The sequence below is a fragment of the Sciurus vulgaris genome (assembly GCF_902686455.1).
Source record: "Sciurus vulgaris genome assembly, chromosome: 2".
Lineage (NCBI taxonomy): Eukaryota > Metazoa > Chordata > Mammalia > Rodentia > Sciuridae > Sciurus > Sciurus vulgaris.
Window position 1 is genome coordinate 3,154,117 of NC_136462.1, and position 22,799 is coordinate 3,176,915.

At 53.7% G+C, this 22,799-nt stretch overlaps 2 protein-coding genes across 7 annotated transcripts in view; one reads left to right on the forward strand and one right to left on the reverse strand.

Annotated features, from left to right (window-relative positions):
- The window catches only part of PPP1R13B (protein phosphatase 1 regulatory subunit 13B), an 87,632-nt gene extending 79,725 nt beyond the window's left edge, over positions 1-7,907 (forward strand). For all 3 annotated transcript variants that reach the window (XM_079130032.1, XM_079130033.1, XM_079130034.1), the window contains 6 exons: positions 1,135-1,904; positions 2,539-2,676; positions 2,749-2,882; positions 3,830-3,996; positions 5,830-6,029; positions 6,776-7,907. In XM_079130032.1, the coding sequence (XP_078986158.1) occupies positions 1,135-1,904; positions 2,539-2,676; positions 2,749-2,882; positions 3,830-3,996; positions 5,830-6,029; positions 6,776-6,817 (1,451 nt within the window). In that variant the 3' untranslated portion in view covers positions 6,818-7,907. The remainder of the gene's footprint in view (positions 1-1,134; positions 1,905-2,538; positions 2,677-2,748; positions 2,883-3,829; positions 3,997-5,829; positions 6,030-6,775) is intronic.
- On the reverse strand, positions 7-22,717 carry ZFYVE21 (zinc finger FYVE-type containing 21). 4 transcript variants are annotated; one of them, XM_079130055.1, is made up of 8 exons: positions 22,501-22,717; positions 12,770-12,820; positions 12,151-12,319; positions 11,441-11,516; positions 11,263-11,354; positions 10,781-10,828; positions 8,725-8,867; positions 7-923 (listed from the first exon to the last, which is right to left on the reverse strand). In XM_079130055.1, the coding sequence occupies exons 1-8, from the start codon at positions 22,636-22,638 to the stop codon at positions 861-863; spliced, it is 780 nt and encodes a 259-aa protein (XP_078986181.1). In that variant the 5' UTR covers positions 22,639-22,717; the 3' UTR covers positions 7-860. The 4 variants fall into 4 exon arrangements, with proteins under 4 accessions (XP_078986181.1, XP_078986183.1, XP_078986182.1 ...); XM_079130056.1 differs by lacking the exon at positions 7-923 and adding an exon at positions 7,995-8,584 and having other exon boundaries at positions 22,501-22,710; XM_079130057.1 differs by lacking the exon at positions 10,781-10,828 and having other exon boundaries at positions 782-923; positions 22,501-22,710.
- Between the last annotated feature and the right edge of the window lie 82 nt (positions 22,718-22,799).

Genomic DNA, 22,799 nt, shown 5'->3' on the forward strand with positions numbered 1-22,799 from the left:
GTATGGTGAGTTTATCCTCTCCTCTGGGGCCTAGGAAATTATACTCTAAGGAAGTTCAGGGCTGGGGCCAGAGCTCAGTGTAAGAGACCTTGCCCAGCACGCGTGAGTCTCTGGGTTCCATCCTCAGTACCACATTAAAAAAATAAATAAATAAAGGCATTCTTTCCATCTACAACTTTAAAAAAAAAGAGTACAGATCCACATCCTTATGTTGGAGCCACTTGCTGTTTAGGATGAAGCATAGTTCTTACATTTCTTACATAAGTATGTCCGTGGGCATCGGGTGAGATGAAAGGACAAGATGAAACACAGCAGGCACTTTGTAGCTCTCTGACTGCCTGTCTGACCACCTTCACACACCACATAGAAATCCAGCTCCTGGAAGGATGAGATTCTAGGAATTTCATTTTTCTTCCTGCTTCATGGTAGCTTGTGCCAGAAGCTATCTGGTGAGTAGGGGCCAAGGGTGAGACTTGACCACTGGTCCTCTGGGCTTCCTGGCTGTGACCTGGGAGTGGGTGAGTTGAGGAGGGTGTTACTCCTTAGGAGGGTCCCCAGCCCATGGGGGAGAAAAGCTCTGGAAAGGGTGAGTTGAGGCCCTTCTTGGAAGGCAGATGAGCGAGTATAGTTCAGTTTCATACACCCAGAGCTGATGGTGACTCTGACCCTTCCAGGAGGATCCTGTGGGGCAGTTCTGGGTTGGGCTGCCTCAGGCATTCTCAGGGATTGTCTGCAGTGTCCAGAACTCATGGTTCATGGGTTGCTGGGTGTGCAGTGTTACCTGTGGGCCGGATTCTGGCCCCGGGGGAAGCTCCTGGGCTGCCAGGTCCCACCTTTCTGCTCCCTGGAGGCAAGTGTCCTCATGTCGTCCGAGTCTGTCTAAGGTTCAGAGATGAGCGCAACAGCTTCATACTTTCCCTTGGCTGGAAAACAAAGCAGGCTTATTGAGGGCGGCAAGTCAGATCAGCAGCCTTTTCTTCCTTTGAAAAAACCCAATTCTAGAAACTCCAATATAAAAACCACTACACAGGAGCCAGAGGAGGAGCCCATCTCTCATGGAATCGGTGCTCAGGAACTGGGCCCAAGACCCAGGAGCAAGTTGAAATTGAGCCCTATTCTCTGTGTCTCTTCCAGTGTATGGCAAGCCTGTCCTACCATCGGGGTCAACATCTCCATCACCCTTACCGTTTCTTCATGGGTCAGTGGGCATAGGCACGGCACAGCCTCAGCCATCTTCAGAATGTGCTGAGAAAGAGCCAGAGCAGGAGGGCCCAGCTGCGCCTGGAGAAGGTAGTGCAGTGGAGAGTCTGCCACGGCCACTCAGCCCCACCAAGCTCACACCCATCGTGCACTCACCGCTGCGCTACCAGAGTGACGCGGACCTGGAGGCCCTGCGGAGGAAGCTGGCCAATGCACCCCGGCCCCTGAAGAAGCGCAGCTCCATCACGGAGCCAGAGGGCCCCAGCGGACCCAACATCCAAAAGCTGCTGTACCAGCGCTTCAACACCCTGGCTGGTGGCATGGAGGGCACCCCTTTCTACCAGCCCAGCCCCTCACAGGACTTTGTAGGTACCTTGGCCGATGTGGACAATGGAAACACCAACACCAATGGTAACCTGGATGAGCCCACCTCTGCCCAGCCCACAGCCCCACTGCCTGAGGAGCCTGCCCCATCCTCAGATGCCAACGACAATGAATTACCTTCCCCTGAACCCGAGGAACTCATCCGTCCCCAAACCACCCACCAAACTGCTGAGCCTGCGGAGGATAACAACAACAATGTGGCCACCGTCCCCTCCACAGAACAGATCCCGAGCCCTGTGGCTGAGGCCCCATCTCCAGGCGAAGAACATGTCCCTCCGGCACCTCCTCCCCCTGCCATCCACCCGCCAGCAGCCTCGGTGGTGGGTGTCCCTGTGAGACCAAAGCAGGGCTCCTCTCAGCATTCTCCTTGTGAGGAGTTGGGCGTGTGCCTGCTGCCCACAGTTAGGCTGGGGAGAGGGCCATCAGGGGATGGAAAGCCAAGGGGCACAAAGGAGGGATGCACAGTGCCCCTGGGGGTTGCCATTGGGACCTGGGAAATGGGCAAAGGGAAGGATTCTGGACAGAGACCCCTGGGGCGAGTCAGTGTTGATGGGGCAGAGAGAGGATGGGCATCCTCTCAAGATTCAGCAGGTCCTCTCGCCTGGGATCTCTCAGTGCTACAGCTGTTGGCTATGTTTTGTGTCCACAGGGACAAGCTGCCAGCTCCCTTGGGCCTGCATCTGCGTAGCAGCTGGCTGTCATAGACCACATTCCCTTTCATGGGGTCTTCTAACAGGAAGTGGGCTAGCAACCCAAACCAGCTATTGCCCTCTGTGAGCATAGCCAGGAGCTCAAGCCCATACCAGTGTCCTCCTCAAGTGGCCCCTGGGCTGCTCTTGGAGAGCCACTGCCTTAGGGTTTAGTTCCTGCTGCTCCTTCCCACAGGTGTAGGTCTTGGACTGGCCCTTGCTTTGTAGGTCACCTGGACATTGAAAACGTGCTTCCTTCCCACAGAGCAAGCGAACCAACCTGAAGAAACCCAACTCCGAGCGGACAGGCCATGGGCTGAGAGTACGCTTCAACCCCCTGGCACTGCTTCTAGATGCTTCTTTGGAAGGAGAGTTTGATCTGGTGCAGAGGATAATCTATGAGGTGAGCCACACCCCCTTGGGTGCTATGGGGAATGGGGGACTAACTCTGAAGTGTCCCACGTCCTTGTCCTAGGTGGAGGACCCCAGCAAGCCCAATGATGAAGGGATCACCCCACTGCACAACGCAGTGTGTGCTGGCCACCATCATATCGTGAAGTTCCTGCTGGACTTTGGCGTCAACGTGAATGCTGCTGACAGTGATGGATGGTGAGGGCCCCTGGGGGTGGAGGTTGGGATTCACTTTCTCCCATCTTACAAAAGGAAAATATACATGTTCTAGAAAATAGGGAAGTATGGAGAAGAACAGCAAGAATACCCATCAGTTCATTCCCCAAAAGATAGCTGTTTGTCAGCATTTTGTTTTGTATCTTTTTTTTTTTAATATTTGTTAGTTGTAGATGAACACAATACCTTTATTTTATTTATTTTTATGTGGTGCTGAGGATCGAACCCAGTGCCCCACATGTCCTAGGCAAGTGCTCTACCACTGAGCCACAACCCCAGCCCTGTTTTGTATCTTTCTAGCTTTTTTAAAAATTTTATTAGAAACGTAGTTGTGTGTATATTCTTCGGATGCCTTAACGACAGTCTAAACTTTCTCCTTATTAGTCACTCTTCCTTTTTTCAGATATTTTATATGAAATACAAATTCACATATTATGAATATGTGAAAAGTAACTCCTGAAAGCCCTCTTTGTTAGAGGTTTATGTGTGTTTGTTCTTGTTTCCATTTGCCTTCAGAATAAGGACTCTGCTGCTGTGCAGGGCTCATGGTCTCACTGGGGGTATTTTGAACCCAGTTCTTACTGTGCTGTTTGTCTTTAAAAAAAAAATTATTATAAACTACCCATAAGAGTTGCCATCTTAGCCATTTGTAAATGTCCACTTTAGAATGGTAAAGTACATTGACATTTCTGTGCCGTGAGCACCTATTTATAAGTTGTTCCTTAAACTACTCCCTGCCCACCCCCTTTTCAAAAATTGCTATGTGGCCCACGATCCATCAGTGGAGGTCAGACCTTTAAAAACCACACACAAACTTGCCCAGCATGAAGGCATGGCACCTTTGTGAGGATCCTTCTAGGGTTGCATTACACAGGAGCCAGGTGGCCCTGGATGGCACCAGACCTGCACCCTCACCCCTCTGGTTCCAGGACACCACTGCACTGTGCAGCCTCTTGCAACAGTGTACACCTCTGCAAGCAGCTGGTCGAGAGCGGTGCTGCCATCTTTGCTTCAACCATCAGTGACATTGAGACAGCTGCAGACAAGTGTGAGGAGATGGAAGAAGGCTACATACAGTGCTCCCAGTTCCTCTATGGTACGTGGAGTGTCTGCTGCACCTTGGCTTCTTCCCCTGGGCAAGACAGCCCTGTATGCAGTGGTGCTGCGGTGGTAACTCCCAGTGACCAGAGAGGGCCTAGAGTCCAGTGTGCTTGAGCCCTCCCAGTCTCCGCAGCAGCCGGGAAGTCCTCATTTGAAAGGCAGGCACACTGCTGGCTCACTCCTGCAAACACGTTGGGCTATCCACGTTGGTAGGAGGAGTGTGTGCCATTGCTAAAAAGTAAAAATGACCTCACTGTGCTTTGCACGGAGGTTCCCTATGGGGCACAGGAGTTGGGTGTATGGATGGTGGGGCAGCACTCATCTGTTCACTGGCTGCTGGGGTGCACCAGCACTTGCAGTGAGCAGGGCCTCTCCATCCTGCGCTGGCTGGGGTTGGCCACTTGTCCCCTGAACCATTTGATAGATGCAGCTCTACCCCTAATCAAGCTGCTGTAGCCAGGGTTAGGCTGCCCCAGAGCCGAGATGTCTTCTCTATTCCAAGGGTAGGATTCACAGGCATTCATTTCACACGTGTTCAGCTCTGTGTTGGGTCCTGGGATAGTGTCAAAGAGCCAGGTGACAGGACACAAGAACCCCAGGTGAGTCTGGCTGAGACTGCAGTCATGGCCCACCTACTGAGGGAGGACAGCTCCCGTTGTGACCACGCTGGCCTCTGGAAGCACAGAAGGCCCTTTCTCAGGGCACTCCTTCTAGTGCTTGGCCATGCATTCACTCTGCAGCACAGCACAGGGTCAGGAGCTTAGCTGCCAACTTCTGAAAATTTGTTCTAGGTATGAGTTTTAAGTTTCATCTTTAAAAATGCCCTTTAGAACAACACACCTTTACTTTTGGAACCAGGATTTCAGAAATAGATGACCCTTCCTATCCATGAGTTCCACATCTGGATTCAACCTACCATGGATCAAAATAGTTGAAGCCAGACGTGGTGGTTCACGCCTGTATCCCAGTAGCTGGGAGGCTGAGTCAGGAGGATCGCGAGTTCAAAGCTAACCTCAGCAATGGTGAGGCACTAAGCAACTCAGTGAGACCCTGTCTCTAAATTAAGAGAAAAAAAAAAAAAAATACAAAATAGGGCTGGGGATGTGGCGCAGTGGTCAATCCCTAGTACCAAAATAATAATTATTATAGTAATAGAAAAACCAGGCATGGTGATGCACACCTATAATCCCAGCAATTCAGGAGCCTGAGATAGGAGAATTCCAAGTTTGAGGCCAGCCTCAGAAACTTAGCAAGGACCTGTCTCAAAATTTAAAAAAAATAAATAAAAAGGACTGGGGATATAATTTAGTGACAAAGTGCTTCTGTGTTCAATTCCCAGTATAAAAAAAAAAAAAGAAAAAGGAAAGACTATTTGAAAAAAGTGGCATCTGTGCTGAATATATAGACTCTTTTTCTTGTTACTCTCTCAACCTACTTACCTGGCCTCAGGTATTACAAGTAATCTAGAGATGATGTTCATGGAAGGATGCGTGTAGGTTTTATGTGAACACCACTGCCATTTTGTCAAGAAGGACTTGAGCACCTGAGGATTTTGGTGTCTGCAGGGGTTCTGGAACCATCCTTCTGGATACAGAGGGACAGGTGTACTGTCTGTCTTACAGGATGGAGAGGAGGTTGTGTGCAGTAAGCCAAGAGGCAGCAGCTGGACCTTAGAAGAGTGTAGGGTGGAGTGGCCCTGGTCTCTAACCTCACTGGCCTGCGGCCCACTGGGAGCCACCTTGAGCAGCAGTGTCCGCCTTGTTCCTTGGTGGGCTGCTTTCTCTGGACTGCCCTCTGGCAAGGCCTCACTGTGGCTCTCTGGTCCCAGGGGTGCAGGAGAAGCTGGGGGTGATGAATAAAGGTGCGGTGTACGCCCTGTGGGACTACGAGGCCCAGAACAGCGACGAGCTGTCCTTCCACGAAGGTGATGCCATCACAGTCCTGAGGCGCAAGGATGACAGCGAGACTGACTGGTGGTGGGCTCGGCTTGGGGACCAGGAGGGCTACGTGCCCAAAAACCTGCTGGGGGTAAGCACTTGGCGCACTACGAGGTTATGTTAAAAAGTCAGCTGGCTTTGTGTACTTGTGCCAGTCACAGGATCCACTGCATGGCATGGGGTCTGGTTCTGTTGGGGACCAGGGCAGGAGGCCACCTTTCTTCAAGCCTTAGCAGACTGCTCTGCACACGGGCAAGCCCCTGCTTTGCAGAGTTGGAGCACTGGGATTCAGGCAGAGCCCCTGGAGGCAACTGGCCTGCACCCACCCCATGTGGAGACCAGGGGCACTGGCTGGCTGCTAGCCAGCGTGTGCTGCTCACGGCACACTTTGGCAAGCAGCTGGGCCACCCACCTAGACCTTCCCCATCTGGACAGGCAGGGGAGGCCAGACTCTGCAGGTTGCCAGCTCTGTCTCCTTCATGGTGGGTGGCACCAGTCCTTTGGCAGAGGGACACCCTGCTGGCTTCTCCTGTATGGCGTGACAGGACTATCACATGCTCCTCATCCACTGCAAGACACCTGCCCTGAGGGAGCTTATGCCCTCAAGGGCTTAGCAGATAGTGACACCATTTAGGGTGGTATGATGTGCTGCCAGAAAGATAGGGGCAGCTTACTCTGGGGTGGAACCCTTTGAAATGGTAGTTTGGGAAGTCTCAGAGAGGGGACAGCCATGTTCAGACTTGGGAGGACAAGCCTTCTGGGTGGCGTGCAGAGGCAGGTGTGAAAGGCCCTGGAGACCAGTTCGTGCTCACCCCAAATGTGTCCATTGCTTCCCAGCTGTATCCACGGATCAAGCCTCGGCAGCGAACACTTGCTTAGCTTTCCCCTGGAGCACCATAGTCTTGCTGGCTCCCAGGAGCTGCTGGAGAGGATCAGCTGTCCCAGGAAAGCTGATGCTAAGATGGCCTCATGGTGCTCACTTTAGCAGACAGCGCCCACAATGTGAATTCCTGCACTTCCCAGGTGAGGCCTTCTCCAGTCTGCCACAGCTGGGAGAGGTACTTTTGCCTCCAAGAGGACTGAATTTTGCCAATTACTGTAAATCCAAATAAATACCCAGCTTTCAGAATTCCCACCCCTATTGCCAATAAGAAGCCCTGTAATTATTAGGACCCCTCTTGGTTGCCAGTGAAGATAAAACTCTGACCTGGCCTGGCCCTGAGGCCACCTCTTATACCCCCACCATGAAGCCAAGCTGCTGCCAGGTGCCCCACTGCAGCCCACCTCCAAGAGCCCCAGAGCCCACCACCCTTCCTCACCAACCCACAGTTCTTCCTTTTACTACCAAAGGAGCTACTGTGTGGAAACTGTACCGAGGTTGCCCCTGTGGATATCCCCCAGGGGTCCCCCTGCACAGATGATTGGATGTCCAGCTTGATCTGGATTGCTACAGCCTCTGGCTGCACAGCTTGAATCTGTTTTTGTTCTGAGTCAGACTCCACTCTGAGCCAGGATGGATCAAGGTCTGTGTGGAGGGGGCAGGGCAGGGACCAGTTCAGACAAAGCGGCTGGAGGGCTGAGGAGCAGTAGCCACATGGGTCAGCTGGAAGGTAGCAGTCTAGCCCTGGTCCCTGGCTCCATACGAGGCAGACACTGCACTGGAGCCTGGATTGTGTGGAGAGGCTTTTTATACACCAAGATTATTTTTCAACTAGACCATTCGAAACTATCAGAACTGTGTTGGAAATGTTCTCTTCCTCATTAACACACAGGCCCTTGGGCTTTATTTTCCATGTGCATCTTGTGTATGATCCGTGTGTAAATATGTGTATGGACCCACAGAGGCAGTGTTGCAGTTGACGGCTGACTGCGCAGGGTGTGGCACTGAGGGACACCACTGTGGAGCAGCTCTGCCATCCCTGACACTGCTGACGCTGTGTAAATGTGCACAATAAATTGCTGTCTCACACCTGCTGTGTCTTGTGTTCTGGTGGCAGGACTAAGCCAGGCCACTCACACTCAGGTTAGATGGACACAGTAAGACCAGAGCCTGCTCTGTACTTCCAAAATAAGTTTTAATCATATGCATTATATACAGATTGCTGTACCGTCATTTTAATAAGATGAAACAGTGAGTGAGAAGTAGAAAACACAAAGCTGATGCTGTCTGCTTTGTAAAGTATCAAAGGGTTGTCCGTTGCCCCAAATTAGTGACAAGGTCAACAGAGAGTCTATACATAGGCTAAGGCAACGTCGTAGACTGGCTACCGGAGAGTGCAGGCCCCAGTGCAAACCAGAGGCCTGAGTTACCACCCCCCACTAGCTTCTGTGGGAAAACTAATGTCATGAGGACTGGTGGGCCTCAGACTTCTAGTGAGCCTGGGAACATCATAAGGCTCTGCTAAAGATAGCTCAGCCTCGCAGACTGGCGCGCAGCTGTGTGAAGCATTAATGAGCCATGTGTGTGCGGCACTAGGTAAGTGTACGCCTTGCTGCTCCAAATACTCAGGTTGCATTTCTCAGCACAAGCAGGGTGAGGTCCTGTGGTGCCTGGGCAGGGGCGGGCAGGTTAGTCCCGGTGACCAGATGTACTCCACGTGCAGCTCCCTGTCACTGGTCCCGAGATTCATAGAGGAGCTTGGCGGCCTGCAGGGTGACCAAAAATAAACGCGCCTGGCTGCACTGAGCCCAGCCCTGTGCCTTCCAGAGGCACTGCTTTGGCAGGTCTTCCTCTGGGAAAGGCGGGCTCTCTTCTAAGCCCACTCACCCACCCGCACCCACAGTACCTTATGCATGGCTGCCAGCCACGCTGTGGCCTGCCTCCTGCTGGCATTCGCGTCCTCCCCTGCGGTCAGCTTCAGCTGGGCCTCGCCCTCTGTCCCTGGCACTGTGTATTGCAGGAACATACCTGTGGCCCGAGCATTACCTCCTGGAAGACGGGGACAAGGTGAGGAGGCCCAGAGGGGCCCTGATGCAATGGTGGCCAGCACTGCCCCACCCTGGGCTATTCAGGAAGCATCCTTGTTGGGACCACACAGTGACATGAGCTCCCGCCTCTGTGGAGAACGTGAGTTCAACAGTGGGTGGGAAAGGTGACATGTCACCTGGCCTGGTGCCCTCCAGGGACAAACTAGTGGAACCACATCACCAAGAACACTGTTCTTGGAAATTTCAGAAAATGCTGCACCTCCTGAGTCCCATGGAGCCCCTGTTCTCAGATAATACCTGTCCACAGCCAGGGCTGCAGAAGTGCTGAAGCCACCTTAAGAGCACCGGTCATCAGACAGGCCAACTGGACAGTCACTTCATGGCTGGTCCCATACCTAGAGGTCAGAGACCATGGCCATCCTCTGCGGAGTCCAGGGCCAAAGCTGAGCAGACTGTTGATGCCAGAAAGATGCCAGACCATCCTGTCACATGCTGTTCCCCCAGACCTGACAGGATCCCATCAAGCCCTGGTTTGGGAGTTGGCCTGCAGGGACCCAGTCCCCACCTTTCTGGGCTGTGACTAGCTGCCCAGACACTGTGTCTTGACTCCAGCACCTGCTCAAAGAACAAAGCACTGGAGGAAAGGCCCACAGCTCACAGGGCCCCTCTGTAGCACATGGACTTCACCTACAGCCTTCCACATGGTGACGTTCGCGATGACCCACCTTGGAGGATTTCCACTGGTCAGCAGGGTGAGTGCACTGACTGAAGAGGCCTGACCACCATAAGAGCACTGTGTCTACTGCAGAGCTGCACCCTGAGCAGCTCTTTCACAAGCCCAGGGCCCCTGCTGAAGACCTCGGGCTGAGCTTCCCGCTCAGGCTCTGCGGCAGGCAGACCTTGGCTCTGCCCACCACCTGCTTTGGTAGATACTGGAACACGGTCCTGGCCCCGTTGTCTATGATGGTTTTTGTCACTGACATTTCTCAAAAGCACAAGTGTCAGCCCTGCTCTAATGGCCCAGGATGGTGGGTAGCTCCTCAGTCTGCTTCAGCTCAGGGAGTGGTTCACACTGTCCCTACCCCCACCCTCCACAGGAAGACAGGGTTATGGGCCTCTAAGGGACCTAAGAAAATGCTGGGCAGTACAGGGCCACTACTCCCCAAGCCTCTGAGGGTATGTGGTGCCAGTAGTCCTAGGGCCTGCCTAGCAGAACAGCTGAGGAAGGTCTGCGTACACTCGCAGGACCTGCCAGAGGCCATCCCTGTCCTGGCCACCTTCCCCTTGACCTTGGGAGTGGCTGTAGTGAGTTGTATTCCTGAGCCTTGGGCTCCATAGGTGGATGCAGGCAGTCGGGGACCCAGGGGCTGACCCTAGCTTCTCAGATACTGCCCTTGGCACCAGGGTGTCTTCAGCCATCCTGGTGCCCCATGCATGTCCCTACATTCAGGAAACAGCGCAACATTGGCCTGAGCCACTCACTGCCTGCTTCAGGAGGCTGAGACAGAGGTGCTGGGAGCCAGGAAGTCACAGTGGACACAGCTAGCCAAGCCACAAAGGGCAGTGGCAGAGAAGGCTGCCAGCCTCTCCACAGGCCCAGTGCCTCTGGACTCCATGGTAGACCCACAGCCCTGGCCTCAGGTGCTCAGGGCTGGCAGACACTGACAGAAAGCCAGCAACTATCTGCTAATGCTTCTTCCCTGAGACGGAAGAACTAAGCAAATATATTTTCTTCTGTTGGGATGTTTGCACTTATGCTTTATAGACTCATGTATTGGACCCATGTTTATCATAACTCAGAAGTGAATTTCACAAGGAACCTTGGCATGAACCCCAGACAGAAGCAAAGTGGCCAGAGGAGGAACAGGGCCCACAGCATGCTGGAGGGAGTGGCTGGCAGAGGACGAGGCTGACCTTCGGAGGTGGGCTGGCTCCCCAGGACGCTGGTGTAAGTGTGAGTGTCTTTCTACGTCAAGAAGGTAGGCAGGCAGTGGAGAGAAGAAGTCAAGAGCCACTCAGAAAATGGAGAGCAAGAGGGTTAGATCAGGTGGATTCTTCAGCACATCTTCAAGTTTGGAACAGGGAAGCGTGCAGGTCAGCTGCCTCAGGGGACAAGGCAGTGGCAGCAGGCAAGTGCTGCTTTCCTGCCAGCTGCCACTCCACTGGCTACAGCACTAGGAGCACTGTGCAGCAGGAGTGCGGTCATCTGCATGGCAGTAGACCATCGCGACAGTCAGGATGAGAGTCCTCCTTTATCTGAACAGTTTCACGTCCCCACTGACTGAATACAAGCCTCACGGAAGAGGAAGGCAGGCCTGTCAGGCCCAAATGCGTGTGCCTCCTGTTTCCCTCATGTGACCATACCCTCCTGCCCTGGAAGGCCACCAGGCACATACCTCCAGGAGCAAAGCCTTCTGTGAGGACCTGCACAGTGGAGATGTGCGCAATCTCAATTTCACAGTGGTGGTCCCCATCCAGAATCAAGCATCTACGCAAACAGAAGAGTTCCAACTATGTGACAGGCCCGCAGCCCGTGACAGCACCACCAGCTTCAAGTGGGGCTCTAACACTTACCTCTGGTTGTTGGAAAGACGACAAACCATGGTTTCAGATTTTTCTGAGTTTCCAAAAGTTACAGTGAAGGTGGCTCCTTGGGAGACAAAACCAAATGAGCAAATGTCATGTGCTGTTTTTCCAGCTGCCCTCCCCGGGCTGAGGCATGGAGTCCTCGCCTCCCACAGTGCAATAAGCAGGAAGCAGAGTACAGCTCTGTGTGAGGGTCCCTCTATTGAGTAAAGAGGCAGCAGTGAGTGAGGGGTCTCAGAAGTAAGGCAAAAGGAATTGGGCTTTGCTGCTTATGAAGCTCCTAGGAATGTTTTTATGTCCTGCAAGGAAAGGACAGAAGGCCCAGTCCGAAGGAGCAGCAAATCTGTGGCCAAGAGAGCTGCTTGTTCCCCAGAGGCTCCAAGGCAGATCCAGCCCCCGGGAGTCACCCACCCCATCCCAGGACAGCCTCAGAGCCGGGGCTGCACCTGATAAGGTGCTGGGCTCCTGACTACTTCTCTGAGGGCCATAGTCCCAAAGACGTGACCACTGATGACAGCACCTGAGGAAGCTGCTGCTGAACCAGGGTCCCCTGCCACCTGAAGGCTTTGCCCAGAGAAGCCACAACCAGCACTGTAGACATCTCCACCTCTAAAGAGAAGGTCTAGGACTGCTTCTAAATGGATCAGAGACAAATGGGAGGGCCGATGTGCACCGGATCGAGGGGGCGCCGTGCTTACCGCTCAGGAGCACCTTGAGCTGCCGGTCGTAGAACTCTGCCTCGCGGTGGGACACCAGGGCGCACTCGGCGCACTGCCGCACGGGGTCCACAAAGCACATGCGCCGGAGTGGCACCTTCTGGCCGCAGCACCTATCACAGAAGCACTTCCCGCAGCGGCGGCAGTGGTGCTAGCGGGGCAGAGGGGCCGTGAGCAGGGCCAGAACATGGGTGTCCTGAGCCCACCTTGTACCTGGGGCCATGTGCCACCTCCTCGTGAGCCCCAAGGAGGGTCTTCCTCACATGGTTGGCCTCTGCCTAGCTTGGGTCTTTTATAAAAATAATCAAAGGGCCACTTTTAATTTTTTTTTTTTTTTTTTTTTTTTTTTTTTGGCCTTTCAAATCTTGCTGCCCAGGCAGGAATGGGTGCACCTGAGGGCAGCCTGTGGGGCCTGTGGCCGCAGGAGCCCCACCAGTGCAGGAGCAGCATGTGACTCTCTTCAGGACTCACCAGAACAGGGCATCACTTGAACCCAAAGGACCCTACACTACCCATTCCCTCCTGGAAAGGGGCTCACTGTCCCACTGGGCCTACCCAGGTCAGTGCTCCTACCGCCAGCCACCTGATGGCCTCAACTCACCTTTCTGGTGATAAAGTCGAATTTGGCATCACACTGCATACATCTTGGACACTAGGAGAGAATGCGACAGAGTATTAAAGCCCGGCCCTGCCACGTGGCTAATCTGCTGAGGCAGGGCCAGGAGGCACCGAGACCATCAGAAAGCCAGTCTCCCACCTGCATCTGGAGACAGCTGGCAGCAGGGCCGTTCCTGTGCAGTAAGTGGCAGGACAGCACACACGAACTTACTGCCCGGCTCAGAAGCCAGGCAGGCTCGGTGGGCCTCGCCCAGACCTGAGGAGAGGCAAGTGATGCCAAGGCCTGCGTGCCGGGGCAGAGTCCTACAGGTCCTGCAGGTCCCCAGGCAGGACTTGTTGTGTCTGCCACAGTGCTTGGGTCATCCTAGGGGCTTCTGTCTAGCCCTAGTGCTATTACAGCCAAAGGCTGGCATACAGGAAGTGACCATGACATTTCATAGCAGGAGTTGACCTGGACCAGGAAAGGACATGTATCACTCTGCTTTACAAATGAAGGAAGTCCAGGAAATCTGCTAAGGGGCCCTCCATACAATGAAAGTCCAGGCAGCTGAGTCAGAGTTGACTCTGGGTGCGAGCCGGACCTGTGAAGGAATATCTGGGACAAGGGGGATCCAATATGGACGGGTGCCTGGCTTGGAGACGCCCTAAGCTATTCCCTCAAACAGGCACAAGGAGGGGACTGCTGAGACCCACAGCCTCGGGCTCTAGAGGCGGCCCCTTCTGGCAGTGCAACTTCCCTGCAGACAGACGAGAATGACTGGGCGTGGGCAGACCTGGGATTGATGGGTACCTGCCAAGTGGTCAGCAAACAGGGCCAGGTCACATGGTGAACAGGGCGGGATCAAGCCCCTTGCAGTGCTTGCCTCCTCTGCTGCACTCCCTCCCATAGCAGCAAGCCAGGGCACTGTCTGTGCTGAGTTTGGCCCACACTTCCAGTTTCTTCAAGGCGGAACCTCAGAATCAAATTAAGTAGTCCCAGTTCAGAGGAGCCGGTTCATAGCAATGCCCAGAGCAGAAAACAAATGTTTTCTCCAGGTGGCCTGGTGCCAGTGAAATCCAGGGAACAAGAACGTCTCCCAGTACTCTGGGGCCTCAGGTTCTGTGGCTGGGCATAGTGTCATTATGACCCTGAGGAGGAACATTCTCTTCACAATCCCAGAACAGCAGAGCAAGGAAGGCACTGTGGCTCCTGGCCGTGGGTATCTGCTCACTCGCAGCAGATCTAGATCATCACCTTCTTTCTGAATTATCTAAAAGAATCCCATGCCCCAGGTAGCCTTGCACACATAGCACATGACCCCAGCTGGAGCAGATGGGACTCGGGTACCCAGGGGAGGCCTGGGACAGAGATGACCTGACACCGAGGAAACGCTGCAGGAAGGGAGGCTGAGAAGCTACAACCATGGGAACCTGCACCCAAGCTCGCTTCAGACCATGTGGTCTGCAATAGTCAGAACTGAACTTGATCCACTTAGAAAGCAAATTCGAAATGCTCACTACAGTGCCCAGCACACTGATCAAGTGCCCCCAGCCATTCCCTGCAGTCACTCATGGGGGGTGGTGGCAGCCCTCTGCGCAGGTCCCTGTGGACTGAGGCCTGTCCAATCCCTGCTGCTGGACCCCTGCCAGCACTGGGCTCCCAGCCCTTGAGGGAGAGCCTGCAAGCCCAAGGTCATGTTGCACTGTGTGTAGCCTCAGCTGGAACACTAGCCAAGTCCCCAAGGTCCCCTTGCAGGCAGCAAAGATCTTGAAACAAGTCATAGCCCAAGTCCTCACTGTCACCTCCTAGGTGAGAACGCTGCCTGTGAGCTTCCCACTCAAGCACAGGCACCCCTCGGCCTACTTCTGGAGACCAGAGCTCCTGGCTTTCTGTGTAGTTCCACTCAGAACACAACCAGGACACAATCGAACTTAGGTAGGTTTCCTGCCACAAACCCCTGGTGACCACAGGGTGGTATATGCAAACTGGTTCACCCCCAACGGGGAAGGTTCTGCCCTGGAATGGCCTCCTGTTGGTAGGGGACACTGTTGGTTGAGCCCATACACAGCTGTTCCATCACTGACACCCAGGTGGCACACACTAGGACCCTGGCTGGGAAGGAGTTCCATCACGCACCCTCTAACCAAACAAAGGAAATCTCCATGAAAATAGAGATTCTCAGTGCCATGAGCCAGGCTTGCTTTCCCCCTTGTCCTGCTCACTGGTGCTCCCCAAGCCAGGACCTGTAGCCCTGGGGAGCCCACGGCCTCTGTGAGGACCAAACAAAAGTGCCAGAAGGCTAGTGTTCAGGTAGCCCCTCGGTGTGACAGGTACGACTTGCCAGAGACCCCAGGTCAGGACATGGCCTGAGCAGCCAGGAGCAACCTGGACATGAGTGCACAAATGAGCCAGTAACTCAACAGTGGGTCTCTCCTTAGGGAGAGATGGAGGCCTCTTTGCTTTTGGTGACTAAGGACTCAGTTGAATATTTATCAAGAATCATCTACATTCAAGATGTAAGCCAAGATTCCTCCATGGAAATGGCCACATTAGAATAGAGCCAAAAAAGAGCTCAGACTCCTTATCTAACACGAGTGGCTCCAGGTCTTGTCACCAAGGACAGAGGGCAGTGCTACACTGCCAGCCCCAGCACTCAGTGTCGTGGGACACAGACCTCCAACTCTGACAGCCGCGGCCTAGGGCTGAAACACAGGCCTGACAAATGTGGCTTGGCCTATCTGCCCTGGCAACAGACCAGATGAGGAATAGGGGTCACTGTGGCCACTGGGCACCTTCTGTAACAGGACAGCAGGTCTGGGCAGGGACCATAAGGAGTAGCACTTGTCACTGGTATCTGCCCCAGTTGTCACCAGCCATCTACTCTGTTCAGCCAGAAGCACACTAACTCACACACCAAATGCCCCTACAAGTCCCGGAGGCTCTTCACTGTCCCCTCTGCTGCCCCAACCTGCAGGCTTGTGAACACTGCCCCTGCTTGCTCTGCACGCCCCTCTCAGCCTCAGCCTCTTCACATGTAGACCTGGAAGACCCTGGCGTGAAGCAGCTGTCAAGGACACAGAACCACCATCACCTACTGCCCTGTCTTGACTCCATGAGCCTGCAAGGTCCCCAAAGGCAGGGGCTTCCCTCCATCCATGGACCCCCATAGTTGGTGTCCCAGCACCAGGCTGGTGAACAGATGCTCTACAAAAGCGATGCATGCAAATGGGCAGCCCTGAAGTTCCCCTCAGATGCCCAAAGCTGGCCGTAGTACTGGTCCAGCCCAGAGGCCAGCGGTGCTTGGACTCTGCTGTGCCTCAGGAAGGAATCCTCTGAGACCCACAGCCGCAAATGTGCCTTCACTTGGACAGCCAGGAGTCCTGTAGGGCGTCGCTGTTCTGTAAGGACAGGGCAGCACGCCTCCACTCCACCACGCTCCATGTGGCACTGCCCGAACTGCACACGGCTTCTAACCCTGAGCCTCCATGACAAACGCTTGTTTCCTCTCCCCTACACTGGTGTCTGGACTTGGAGACCAGGCCTGGCCCACTGCAGCCTCCAGAAGCCAGTCAGCATCTCTGCCCTGGGCTGCCTTCACCCTTAAGTGCCTGTAGGTTCTGGAATGCTCTGCATGCTGGACATAGTCTTCGTGGCTGTGCACTGTCTTTCTCCTCAACCCCAATCATCCGCCAATCACAGAAACCACTAGCATCCCCTGGAGGAGGCCTCACAGTGGTGTGACTAGAGTTCTACCAGAGAGCCATGGCTCTCTGAGAGCGAGCAGCTGTTACAGTCCCTGGCGGCCCCCAGCACCACAGCACATCTTGAGACTTGCCATTGGAGACCACGTCTAGGGTATAAATCTGCTCCCTTAAAAATATAAATGATCCACAAGGCTTTTATTACTCTAAATAATGATGAACTTATTGAGAAAATTAACAGTTGTGTTTTGTTGTTGTTTTGTTTTGTTTTGTTTTTGATACTAGGGATTGAATTCAGGGCCTTGAACAAGCTAGACAACCATTCCCAGTCCTTTAAAAAAAATTTTTTTTGAGACAGTGTTGCTAAGTTGCTGATACTGGCCTTGAACTTGAAGTCCTCCTACCTCAGCCTCCTAAGTCACTGGGATCACAGCCATGTGCCACTGTATCCAGCCAAAAAAATGGACAGATTTTTAAACAAGTTGATTTCACTGGTTAAAAGAAAAATTTCAGATTTCCAATTTCAAACAACAACATTATAATATGAAAAGAGAACAAGAAAATAAATAACAGGTGAATCTGAGAGCAAAATTCCTGCCAAAAGCTGGGTGCAGCAGCACATGCCCACCAGCGACTCCAGAGGCTGAGGCAGGAGGGTATCAAGGTCAAGGCCAGCCTGGGCAACTCAGGGAAACCTTGCCTCAAAATAAAAAATAGAAAGGGCTGGGGTTGTAGCTCAGTGTTAGAGTGCTTGGCCCTGGGTTTAATCCCCAGTACTCAGCACCCAGACAACATATTTTTTTAATAACTTTTTTTAAAAATTTTTAATATGGTATAAAGGATGGAACCCAGTCCCTCACACCTGCTAGGCAAGTACTCTAATACTGAGCCACAACCCCAGTCCCAGACGAAATATTAACAACGATAACACTAATAATGAAATCTTGCCAAATAGCAACCCCAGATAACAAACCTCTCCAGAAGGGAAAAAGGGTGACAAGCCAGAGGCTGCCAGCTGCTGGGCTCGCAGGCTTTGCTGGGGGCAATGCAACTACTTCAGGAGGCCAAGAGGACACAGCGAGGCCCAGAAACCTGCCTCCACCACGTGTAGCAAAGGGCGCTGCAACACCAGCCTGTCGGCCCCACAGTCACATGTCCCAGTAAGCAGACACCGGCAAGGCAGGGCTGGCAGGTACAGGTGGTGACAAGTGCTCGGGGACAATGGGAGTTCCGGAGGAAGAGAAAGGCAGAGTCAACTTGGCTGGTGACCTAATGAGACCCATCTGCTGCTTGATCCTCTGGCCAGGACTTGACAGACAACCTGCCCTGGACAGACTGCCCACCAGGACAGGTGGCAGGACTTGCTCCACAGGGAGTGGCATAGGGAGAGCAGGGAGTTCACTGTCACCTTCTTTACCAGCCCAACAGAGGCTGGGCAGTATGAGCTGTGGAGCTGCCCAGAGCGTAACTTGGGTGGTCACCAGATGAAAGAGAAAGGAGGAGGTAGGGCAGGTGGCACCAGGTGCTCCCAGTAAAGTCCCCACCCCAGATCCCACTTCCCTGCTGTCAGGCCCCGGAGGGCACTTGCTGACTCCTTCCTGGTCCAGTCACCAATGCTGACTCTACCTCCCGGGCAGTATTTATACTAAGCGTCCTGCTGGAAAGCGAGGCAGCCTTGAGCACAAAAGATGCCACTCAAGGGGCTGAGGGCAAACCCAGACCTGGATCAAGGTACCAAGTGAAGACTCCGCCTTGCTGCCAGCCAGAGGCGCCTGGGGCCACACCCTCCTGCAGTGAGGGGTGGTCCCCAGAGGCAAGCTCACAGGGCAGATCTTCAGGACTAGCCCCTAGAGGCTACCTGACAGCTGGTGGGAAACCAAAAGGTGGACGCCATCTGAAACGAGTTTGGAGGGCTTACGTGGACGTCCAGGCAAAGTTCCAGTAGAAAGAACAAGGCTTAAGGCTTCAGGCTGCAGGCGTCCCTCCTGGTGAGGCTGGAGAGAAGGGCAGCTGCCCCTTCCCCACTGTCCTCTCCGGGGCTTCTTCAAACTTCAGTCATTGACAGGGCTTTACATGCACGTGTCCACGTGCCGTTAGCTGGAGGCCACTCTTGAGGGCAGGAGCACAGCTTCTACCAAAGACCTCAGCTAACGCCTTGCTTTACTCGGGACCCTACCAGATGTTGGAAGGAGAATCCATAGAGAGGCCATGAGTGATGAGGACGTGAATGCGACAGATGTGAAGCTGTCTCCCTTGGGATGAGGGTGTGAGAGAGGACGCCGCCCAAGGGGCAGACATCCGGGGCCCTCAAGCATAGAACCTCCTGCTTGCTCTCAGGCTTTCGATTTACAGGGTTCTCAGATAATTCAGTCAATGAAAGGTGGGAACCATCCCAGAAGGGACCCAGGATCCCTCCATCACAGTGTCAGCCAGTTTCTCCTCGCATGACCCAAGCTCAGCCAGCCACAGGGATTCAGGAAGCTCTGTGCCCCAGGCAGCATCCTCACTGGGACTGCCAGTTCCACAACAACAGGAGGCTCTGGCAGCCTCGGCACCTCGCAAGGTGAACCTTACTTACCCTGTGGTCCTGGAAAACAATTTCAAAATCACTGACCTTCCCCGTACAACCCAGCGATGGTCACAAGTGCCCCTGGCCTCCCGCACCAGGCCATGCTTGGCAGGCCCTCCAAATCCCTCTGCCCCACAAAGCACTGGCTCAACTTGGTCGCTACTGACCAAGTGGAGCAAAGGCCCAGACACAGGACTGTACTGCAGAGAAGCTGCTCTTTCCGAAGCCCTGGCCCACCTGGCCTTTGATCTACTGTGGGAGCTGCCACCTCTTCCATCTGCAGTCACTCCTCCCACAAGAGAGTACCCCTTTCCTGTGAGACACCTGCAGAACTCCAGTCTAGCTGCCCCACTATGTTCGTCAGTTCCTCTGAGGCAGCTGTCCTACTAAATAAAACTCCTCCTTCTGAGCCCAGTACCTGTATGACACACTGGATTCCCACTGGTTCTGCATCTACAGTATCCATGTGTCAAAATGACAGCCACAGTTGTAGGCAGTGCCACAGATGGGAAGGAAAAGCAGGATGAGTTTCATGGATAGAATCCAAGTCCCTATGGTGGCATGCCCAGCAACCCACCCTCCAGCTCCCGAAGCACCTCCTTCCGAACACTTGGCACCCCTGGAGGCACAGGCGCACACTCCCCAAACGTCCTGCAGCATCTTTGAGCCACAACCCTCGCGGGCCGAAGAGATAACCTGGCATGAACTCAGCAGATGTGGGCTGGGCTAGACTTAGACTGACCCAGCTCTGGAAAGGGCCAGTGAGAACAGAGCTGTGCTCACAGGCGCCGTCTCAGGAGCGGCAGGAGTGACCCTGCCCCACGACCTACTGCATTGTCCACTCAGCGCAAGCCACGCAAGTAGCCAGTTCTCCACAGTCGGATACCTCTGTGCTTGGGTCACCTCCCAGCACAAGCATTGCACGAGGCCTTCAAAGCAAGCTGGGTGCATCCTGTTCCGCCATGGGTCAGCAACCAGTACAGGAAGTGACCTGGGGACTATCCCAACCAGTCCAACCTGCCCCTTTTCAAGGCTCCTCCAGAAAACTTTGGCAGGTTCTAGATTCTAGACCATGCTCCAGTACAGTAAAATTCAGAAGATAGGACTGGGGTTGTGGCTCAGTGGCGGAGCTCTTGCCTAGCACATGTAAGACACTGGGTTTAATCCTCAGCACCACATAAACATAAATAAATAAAAAATGGTGGGCTGGGTTTATGGCTCAGTGGTAAGCGCTTGCCTGGCATGTGTGAAGCATTGGGTTCACTTCTCAGCACCACATATGAATAAAATAAAAGGTCCATCAACAACTTAAATAAATAAAAAAATAATGGTGTGTCCATTTACAATTAAATATATATATTTATTTTACATGTATATATGTAAAATTTTATATATATATATATATATATAAAAATTCAAAAGCTATTTTTTATTTCAGTGCTAGGGCCAGAAACCAGGGCCTCATGCACAATAGGCAGGGCTCGATCACTGAGCTATACCCCAGCCCTCAAAATTCACTTTCTAAAAGTCAGAGCTTTAGCTCCCTCAGATTCTTGGGCCTTCTTGGGCTACTCAGATTGGTTAGTCATACTTCAGATGCCCTAGTGTGAGGGTGGTCCTGGGACACACCACCTTCCCTCCAGGGGGGGAACCAAACTTGTTATGAGGGACACCACACCAAGAGCATTTCAACCCAGCTTGTCAGCCATGCCAAGAATTCCCAAGACAGCCTGGGCAGAGCCCTGGTCCCACCTCACCACCCAGCACCTTTATAAGAGGCCAACTGCAAAGAAAGCCACCTTACTTAGAGTAAGAAGTGAAACAGTTATCACAGGTGATTCCAAAAGGGCTCAGTCACAACTGTGGAACTGTAAAATCAGGAAAATCTACTTCAGTGGAAAACACCTTGTCCAGACCACATGTTCTCACACTATCCACAAGGTCCACATGGATGTGAGCACTATTAAGATTGTATAGGCTGGGGCTGGGGCTCAGTCGGGGGGCATTCACCTAGCATGCGTGAACATATGCTTTGGGTTCAATCCTCAGCTCCACATAAAAATAAAGGTATTGTGTCCACCCACAACTAAAACGAAATATTTTCAAAAAAAGATTGTATAGGGCACACCACAAAAACATATAGCTTCACTTGTAGGCTTAAAAGCTTTTATTCAAAGATTTCATCAGGGATTGCTTCTTTGCTTTTTGGCTAAGATGAAGTGCAAATATCTCATTGGGGAACAGTCAGGGGGAAAATGGTCTAAAAGGGCTCCTCAAGGGGCAGTGAGACAGGTGAGAAGCTCCAGTCTAGACTTGCTGGCCTAGCCACGCTAAGGGGAGCACTTCACCACCCACAGCCAAGTTCTGGCCCCTGCTCTTCCCCACTCCATCTGTCAGTCCGTGCTCCCAGTCTCTGCTTGAACAGGTCATAAGGCCTGCTCGGGTTCCTCACTGAATTAATGAACCCAAAGCACATGTTCACTTCTATCCACACAAGAGTGGTAACATTACTTTTAAAAATCATCTTTTCCCCCAATTCTTTTATTGTGCTAAAACGCACATAACAAACTTGCCACCTGACTCCCTTCTGCACACACTTCAGGATCTGCAGGCACTCCCTGTTTGTGCTTAATCAGCACTAGTCAGGCGGCCAGGTGGAGGCAGGAAGATGCTGTGAGTTGGACAAGGGCCAAGGGTAAAGTGCAGAAGGGCAGGAACTCCAGGTACGCAGGGACCAGCACGGAGGGTCAGGGGTTTGACCTCACCCAACACGCCCAGGAGTGGCACCCTCTCTGGGCCTCTGGGAACTGAGTGCTGATCTGCGCCATCTTCTTCAGGGCTCTGGTCTAACTTCAGAGCTGGAAGGTGGCGCAGGGCAGCCTGTGGCCGCCTTCCCCAGCTTCTGGGCGCACAGGTCGCTTCGCAAGGGGCCCGCCAGGTGACTGCACTAACACCTGATTTCACTCCTCTGCTGTCTGTGGCAGAGTCGCCCAATGGGAGAGCATTTCCAAAAGTCACCAGTACTTTGGTATCTTTTAGACATTTTTGATTTACTCTGAAATAAGAAATTATAAGGAATGCCTGAAGCGCCTCCGTTTCCTTAGAAATGGCCTGGCTTTGCAGACTCCAGAACTTCTAAGAGTGCAAACTCCGAGATCTCAGAGGGCCGCACCCACCCAGGCAGGAGAGCCCATGGCGCCCTCCTTCTCCCACCTGGACAGGTGCTGGCCAGCCTCGCCCGGGCCCACCCGCCGAGGTGCACGCTGCAGGCGCGCGTCTAGACCGCGCCTCCCGCTCCCGCAGCGGAATCGCAGACTTAGAGTGAGAGGACAGGAGTGCTGGTACTCCCGAAGACAGACGCGGCCAAGCGCCTCCAGGGCCCAGGCCCGGAGGGAGAGAGGGCCCGGGCGGGGTCGCGCGCAGGCGGTTCCGAGGAGCCAGGACCGGGCCAAGCGGGGACGCACCTCCTTGTCTGGGACCCACTGCGGTTCCTCCAGGCCGAACGGGCTTCCGAAGGCGCGGTGCTCGGGCACCATGCGCAGGCCGCTGGGGGAGCGCACCAGCTTTTTGGCGTCGCGGCGGGCGGCCACCCCGGAGGACATGTCGCCACCTCGGCCCCTAGCGCCGCGGCTTGCGCCTCGCACCGCACCCAGCTGGGCAGCACCGCCCCGCCCGCGCGTGGCTGACAGCTTCGGCGCCCAATCGCCAAGCCGGGACCAGAGCACCGGCCAATCGGAGTCGGAGACTCCCCCTAGCAATTCTC

Bases quoted from the DNA above. Each gene is read 5' to 3' on its own strand.
- ZFYVE21 (XM_079130055.1), bottom strand. From the start codon at position 22,638: ATGTCCTCCGGGGTGGCCGCCCGCCGCGACGCCAAAAAGCTGGTGCGC. The intron at 12,320-12,769 runs GTGAGTTGAGGC...CTGCCCCGCTAG, and splicing joins TCGACTTTATCACCAGAAAG to CACCACTGCCGCCGCTGCGG. The intron at 11,355-11,440 runs GTAAGTGTTAGA...CTGTTTGCGTAG, and splicing joins CGTCTTTCCAACAACCAGAG to ATGCTTGATTCTGGATGGGG.